This window comes from Mandrillus leucophaeus, unplaced genomic scaffold (genome assembly GCF_000951045.1).
Source record: "Mandrillus leucophaeus isolate KB7577 unplaced genomic scaffold, Mleu.le_1.0 Scaffold80, whole genome shotgun sequence".
NCBI classification, from domain to species: domain Eukaryota; kingdom Metazoa; phylum Chordata; class Mammalia; order Primates; family Cercopithecidae; genus Mandrillus; species Mandrillus leucophaeus.
This window is the reverse complement of record NW_012108697.1, coordinates 1,929,543-1,936,734: the sequence shown is the minus strand read 5'-3', so window position 1 is coordinate 1,936,734 and position 7,192 is coordinate 1,929,543. Positions and strand designations below refer to the sequence as shown.

General features: G+C 41.3%; 1 protein-coding gene across 2 annotated transcripts in view; it reads left to right on the top strand.

Annotated features, from left to right (window-relative positions):
• Positions 1-2,920: 2,920 nt before the first annotated feature.
• Positions 2,921-7,192, top strand: part of PLEKHS1 (pleckstrin homology domain containing, family S member 1) — a 30,057-nt gene continuing 25,785 nt past the window's right edge. The window contains exons 1-2 of one of the 2 annotated variants that reach the window (XM_011967508.1): positions 2,921-3,201; positions 5,355-5,498. Coding sequence is in view for 1 of the 2 variants with exons in the window: in XM_011967505.1 (XP_011822895.1) it covers positions 5,374-5,401 (28 nt within the window). In the remaining variant the exon portion in view is untranslated. The remainder of the gene's footprint in view (positions 3,202-5,354; positions 5,499-7,192) is intronic. The other variant, XM_011967505.1, reaches the window with a different exon arrangement.

Sequence of the window (7,192 nt, the reverse complement as noted above, 5' to 3'; positions counted from 1 at the left end):
CATCACTGAGTCATCAAAATAAGTCTGGAAATGCTTCACTCCAGACTTCTTGCATGATGTATGATAAATAAATTATAAGCCACTATTGTTGAGTGTTGGTTTTTTTTTTCTTTTTTAACAGCTAAAATAGTCCTAACCATAGAGCAATTTCCAAAATCAGTCATGGAAGAGAATCACATAAAATGATACAAAATGCTTTATATCATCAGTTCCTTTCTCTTTACAAACATCAGATGATTCAGACCACAACCAAACAGATGATAGAAAATAGGTCTTGGTTTGATACCATTTTTAACATAATCTAAAAGATACCCTTGTTATTACTTTGTTCTGTGTACAGCTTTCTCCTTGCTTTCCTTGAATTCTTTGTTCCAGAGAAGAGGTATAGTAAGGATGCTTTGAAGTGATATGATTGATGTCACTCCTTTACCAGTGTCACTGACAAGGACACATTTACTATCCACATGGACAATGAGCATACGGCATGGAGTGAAAAGGCCTGCACACTAATAAGCCCTTGACTTTGACTCAAAGGCATAATCATAATCAGAGATGAATGGGTACTTAGAGATTTTTGGGGAAGGACAGTAATGGGATTACAAGGTCCAAATATCTGGCAACCTATGCAATATCACACAGTCAGAGTAGGCCGAGAGCAAGGCCAACTGATCTCAGCCCAGGACTCACATAGTGTAGCGTAGGAAAGAACACACACAGGCTTTGGAGTCAAGACAGACCAGTCTGATTTCTGTGGGTCACTTACTAGCTGCATGATCCTTAGCTAGTTATTTAATCTCTCTAAATTTAAATTCCCTCCTTTAAAATTAGGAATAATAAAATTTATTCTGTAACAAGGTAGAATTAAATGAGATATTCTATGTAAAACAAAAATCCCCATTAAGTAGTAGGTATTGCCATGCCATATAAACTGTTCAGTTGTGTTTTGGTTAAGAGGCAGCAGAACTAAAGAGCATCTTCATGACAGAGAAGCTCAATTAACAAAGTCATCAAATAACTCATCTGATCTTTCAGATGAACAGGCGATTGCTTATTGTGACAGGTAATCCATACCTTGTTTACAGGTCACTGGAGACAACTTAAAAAACCTATGCTTGTGTTTCATAGGGATGTTTGTTTCATAAGTTTAGTATTTGATGTCTGTGCCAGTTTTTGTTTGTTTTTCAGTTTTTATTTTATGGGTTCATCTACAGTACAAATAGCTTTATTAGGCTTCTTCCCCCAAAGAGTTTTGTAATACTATGGGAAAATAATACAAAAAAGCCTAGAATAGGGTGGGTTTGAAGGGTGGGTAGGTAGATGGACAGACAGATGAACAGGTTGCTGACGGAAAGCCCATCTAACTGACTCATAGGTATCCTTTCTAAAGGAACACAAGTCTGACAGTAACTTTCCCTCTTCCCCTTTTTGGTTAGGTCTCTATATTATAACAATGGTCTGCCTGGACTTTATAGTTCCCAAGTAAGTGGAAATCAGTACAAGCTTTTTATGAACTACTTAGAGTTACAACTAGTATCTGATTAAAGATCTAATATAGAGATACTATCTCCAGAATCGTAAAAAGTTGGCCTAAAAGAACATCCAGGAAATGCTGTTAGGTCATTCTCTGTCTTGTTATAAAGAAATACCTGAGATTTGGTAATTTATAAAGAAAAGAGGTTTAACTGGCCCATGGCTCTGCCAGCTTTACAGGGAGCATAGTGCTGGCATCTCTCAGCTTCTGGGAAGGCCTCAAGGCGCTTTCTTTTACTTATGGTAGAAGGTGAGGCGGGAGTAGGCATGTCACGTGGTGAGAGTGGGAGCAGTAGAGTTGGGGGAGATGCCACACACTTTTAAACAAAGACCTCGCTACAACTCACTCACTATCTCAGACACAGAACCAAGCCATGAGGGATCCATATACCTCCAGCTAGACTCCGCCTCCATCACTGGGGATTACATCTCAACGTGAGATTTGGAGGGGACATCCGAACTATATCAAATTTAAGAAGTTGTTTTTCCTAAATCAAGCAAAACTGATCCTGTGCAGGAAGCAAATAATATATTAATAATTTCTGTATGCCTGAAGTCCAGCTAGGTTTGCTAAATGAAGGAGCCAATAACATCTACCCTCCATAGGATGCAAAAGAGAAAAACAAAGAAATAACCTCTGTTGAATGCTAACTGTGGATAAAGCACTGTGCTAGAAGCTTTTTATATGTGAAATTTTATTAACTTAAAAAAAAAAAAAACCTGTGAAGTCAGTATTATCTGTCCCATTTTGCAGATGAGGAAACAGACTCAGAGAACTCCAGTTAACTTGCCAAGACCCCACAATGGATCCATGGCTGAGCTGATTCCAGGCCAGCTACCCTCGTGAGGATGAGGATTAAAATGATGTACTTTTACTTCTAAAGGTAGTAGAACAGGATAAAATCCATTGTCACTTCTTACTCTCCCCTAGAAATTTGTAATATACATGAAAATATATCTAAGACACTTTGGTGGCTGGATACCACTCAGCAGGTCTAAGCATGATGATTTATTCAATTGCTGCTGGTGGCTGTGCAGGGGAACATGCCTAGCGCCACCCTGTTGATGATAACACTCTGTTATGGCTGAATGAGCAACTCTTCCTGGAAACCATTGCCATGTACAAGTGTGTTAGAGAAACCAGGTTTTTTATTTCCTCATCTGGTACAAAGGAACCCTTTCTATCCTTCCCAGGAAGACATTGGTTAAGATATGGCTGAGGGAGGCAAAGGGAATTTTTTTCAGTGGTAGTCGCCACAGACGGTTGAGGATAAATTGGCATTGTTCTCAATAAGGGTTATTGTAATCATGGTCCAAAGTCTGGCAGGAATTTTTTTATTATTATTAATTTGTTTGCTTTCATTTTTGAAATGAAATGTTTGCTTATCATTTTCCCGTGCTAGACAGCTGGGACACCAAGGCGGTTCTGCGGCGAGCCACAGGTATGAAGCCCCAGAACTTCCCCCGAGGGCACAGCTTCCATTTCAATTTGGGGCAATAATAAAATCTGCTCAAGAAGAGTAGTTTGGGAACTTCCTGGTGGTTCAGATTTCAAGCACAGCTTGTGCTTAATCCTCACCCAGGCACCAAGGCTCAGCGTCAGCAGGAGTTCAGGAATCTTCAGGACAAGGCACTTTTCTGAGCATTGGACCAGCGACCACCTGGCTTCCAGTAAGTACTGCTTGGTGTATCTGGTTTGGACTCCCAAGGCTGGGATGATCTAGAAGCTTTTTAGCAATTGAGCAATTGCAAATTTGGAAATGGAAAATTTTGCAGATATGCAGTATTTCCATGGGCTCTTTCTTCATAAGCTTCCTAGGCTATACTAGAGTCAGAGGGAAACAGGACGGACCTCTTGGTATGTTGTATTCCCTAAATCCAAAATAATGTTATATTTTAAATAGGTTAGGCGTGATTGTGGGGAGATTCTCCTGAATGAGATCAAACAGCTAAATCAGAAAGGTTTTCTTTTTTGTTTGGGGGCAACGACAAGAAATGCAAGCAGAACTATGACAAGACTTAATTCTACTTTCTTAGGTAGGAGGAAGAACAAAGTAGGCCAGCTCTCAAGTTAGAATTCTGGTTCTGCTTCTTTTTCATTACATGATCAAAGGCAAGTTGTGTAATCTCTCCGATAACCGTTTCCTCATCTGTAAATGGGCATTGTATCATTGTAAAAACAGTGCAAGCTTTAGAGTATGGTTATGAGGATAGGATGAGATTGTATATGTATACGTGAAATTATATGTATACATATACATAAAATCTTTCATATACATATTGCTTAGAAGTGTCTGGAATGTATTAAGTACTCAAAAAATGCTACCCATTATTAAACAACCATAGAATCATAGAATATCTGAGCTGGAAAGGACCTAACAACTAGCATTTATTGAGCTTCTATTATGCACTGAGGAGTGCTCATCAACAGGGTGTCTCCAGTGATGCTCCCAGCAATCTGATGAGGGTGGTAATAACCTTTATGTTACAGATGAATAAATGGAGGTGTAGAGAAGTATTAGAAATGGGTGTAGAGAAGTATTAGAAATGGAAGTGTAGAGAAGTATTAGAAATGGAAGTGTAGAGAAGTATTATAAAGTATCAAAGATCACATTCCTCATAATTCATGGAGATGAAATTTAAACCCAGATGCCAGAGCTAGCACTCTAAACCACCACACCCTACTGCCTTATCTGTCCTCTCATTTTTATGGTGGGTGGGGAGATGAACAAGGAATGGTCACAACACACGACTCCGGAGCACTTCACAGACACTGGAAGGACAGAGATATCCTCCAAAGCACACTTTGACATCCACAGGGTACAGGGCAGGCAAATGTTATTTGGGAGTGTCCATGAGCATGAATGTGGTGCTGTGTGGAGTTCTGCCAGGGGACCTAGGTCCAAGTCACCTCAGTCTTCTCTCAAATGCAACTTTTCATTTGTAAAATGAGCTGTCTCAGAATGAGGCCATGCTGAAACACACAAAAAGAGTATGCAAATGCATTTCATAAACTTTAAAGGCTTTAGAAATATTTTATTTTTAAAAATGATTTTTTTGGCCTTTTGACAAAGAGCAGCTCAAAAACAGTGGCGTAATCTAGGGTCACTGCAACCTCCACCTCCTGGGTTCAAGCGACTCTCCTGTCTCAGCCTCCTGAGGCATTATAGGCAAGTGGTAGGATTACAGGCGCGGACCACGATGCCTGGCTAATTTTTGTATTTTTAGTAGAGACAGGGTTTCACCATGTTGGTCAGGCTGGTCTCGAACTCCTGACCTCGTGATCTGCCTGCCGCAGCCTCCCAAAGTGCTGGGATTACAGGTGTGAGCCACCATGCCTGGCAGTCCTTATTCTTAAATTTCCCCTGGAGAAAGCGAGCCTCTGGCATGGAGAAGGGCTTATCTTGGGCTTCCTCTAAGCCAGTGAGGCTTTCTCAACTATATTGGCTCCATGACATCCTGCCCTTTGCCCTGTTCTTATCTCTTCTTGGTGTTGCCATCCCCTAGCTCTCTTATCAAAGCCTCTTATGCAGCAAGAACAGAGAAAGTCCAAGGAAGACAGCTCCTTCAGTCATCTCAACAACACCTCCGCAGAACCACCCACTGAGTGAGGACAAGCTGCTTGGATGCGTCCCCGTTACCGTAGCTACTGTCAGCCTCAGGCCCAGGGAGGGAAATACTAAAGAAAGAATGGGAATGGGAAACTCATAACCCATCTCAGCAACATTCATGAGCATGATCCCAATACTCACTGAAGCGGTGGCTGGTCAATGAAACACACACGCTGTTGTTTGGGGACTAACACTAACCCTTCCTTTTGACAGGGGAGGACACACAGCCATCATGGAACCCAAACCTCAGAAGAGTCCAGGTACCCGAGGGGTATAATCTCAGAAACAGAAATCTTTTTATTGAAAATGCCCCACAGTTCCCTTTAAGCTAACCAGGATACAGAACTTGGTTTTTGTGTATATTTTGTTTTGTTTCTTTTGTTTGCTCTGTTGCCTAGGCAGGACTACAGTGACGCGATCTCAGCTCACTGCAACCTCCGGGACTCAAGTGATCCTCTAACTTCAGCCTCCTGAGTAGCTGACACTACAGGCATACGCCAGCATGCCTGCCTAATTTTCATGTTTTTAGTAGAGGTGGGGTTTCTCCATGTTGGCCAGGCTGGCCTCAAACTCCTGGCCTAAGGTGATCCGCCCGCCTCAGCCTCCCAAAGTGCTGAGATTACAGGCATGAGCCACCATGTCCAGCCCCAGAACTTAGTTTTGGTGGGGATAATGGGTAGCATTCTATGACAATGTTTTTGGTTTGGGGAATGTAGCAGGAACTATTGGATTCAATTAATTATTGTGTCAGAGTTTACCTGTCTAGAAGTTTAGCATTTTCTGATTTTTGTGAGCCAAATTTTCCATTCATTGCCCAAAGACGATGTTAATAGCAAACTATGGGCCAGCAAAGATTAGAGAATATTTTCTTAATTTTACATGAAATTCTCACTTAGAGAAGCTGCCTGCATTGTCACTACGGCTTATTATGAGGGTAGCTCAATGTATGGTGTCCAAATATCCTTGCTCATATTCATACACTTCTTTGTAGGTGAGTGGACAGAAAAGCTAAATTTAGGATGAAGTCACTTAGAAGTTAAATTATCCAATTCAACTCAAAAATATTTACAAAGCACCAATTACTAGTAAGTCTTTGTGCTTTGGGTTGCAGGGGATATACAGATTAATAAAGAGGAGTCATTGCCCTCAAAGAGTTTTAAAATGTTGTTGGTGGGAGGCTGAGGCAGGTAGATCACTTAAGATCAGGAGTTTGAGACCAGCTTGGCCAACATGGTGAAACCTTGTCTCTACTAAAAATACAAAAATTCGCCGGGTGTGGTGGTGTGCGCCTGTAATCCCAGCTAATGAAGAGGTTGAGGCAGAAGAATCGCTTGAACCTGGGAGGTGGAGGTTGCAGAGAACCAAGATCGCATCATTGCACTCCAGCCTGGGTAATAAAGCAAGACTCTTTCTCAAAAAAAATAAAATAAAATCTTGTCAGGAACTTAAACACATGCAAATCACTGTGCTGGGAAATTAAGATTAGCCTATGATGGAAATCATGAAATAAGCACAAATGCTATGGGGTCTGAAGAAGAAAAAGCATTTAAGTAGCAATGAGAATCCAGAGAGGTTTTATAGGAAAGGCATTTGAGCTAGACCTTATAGGAGGAGTAGGGATTTTAAAGAAATCAGAAAAAAGAGCACATCCCAGAAGGAGGAACGGCATGACCAAAGCAATGAAATGGTATAGAAGCAGAATGTGTCAGAGCTGAATATACTTACAAGGTAGGAGAAGGGAAAATGGAGGATGAGGCTGCAGAAAGTTGTTGCCACATTGTGCCAGACCTTGACCACATGTGTCAGGTAACCTTGAAGCATTTTGAGCATTTTAAGTATGGAAGCGGCGTGGTCAGATCTGCATTTTAGATTTTTTTTTTTTTTTTTTTTTTTTTTTTTTGAGACGAAGTCTCACTCTGTCGCCCAGTCCGAAGTGTAGTGGCACAATCTCAACTCACTGCAACCTCTGCCTCCTGGGTTCAAGCAATTCTCTGCCTCAGCCTCCCGAGTAGCTGGGATTATAGGTGCCCACCACCATGCCTGGCTAATTT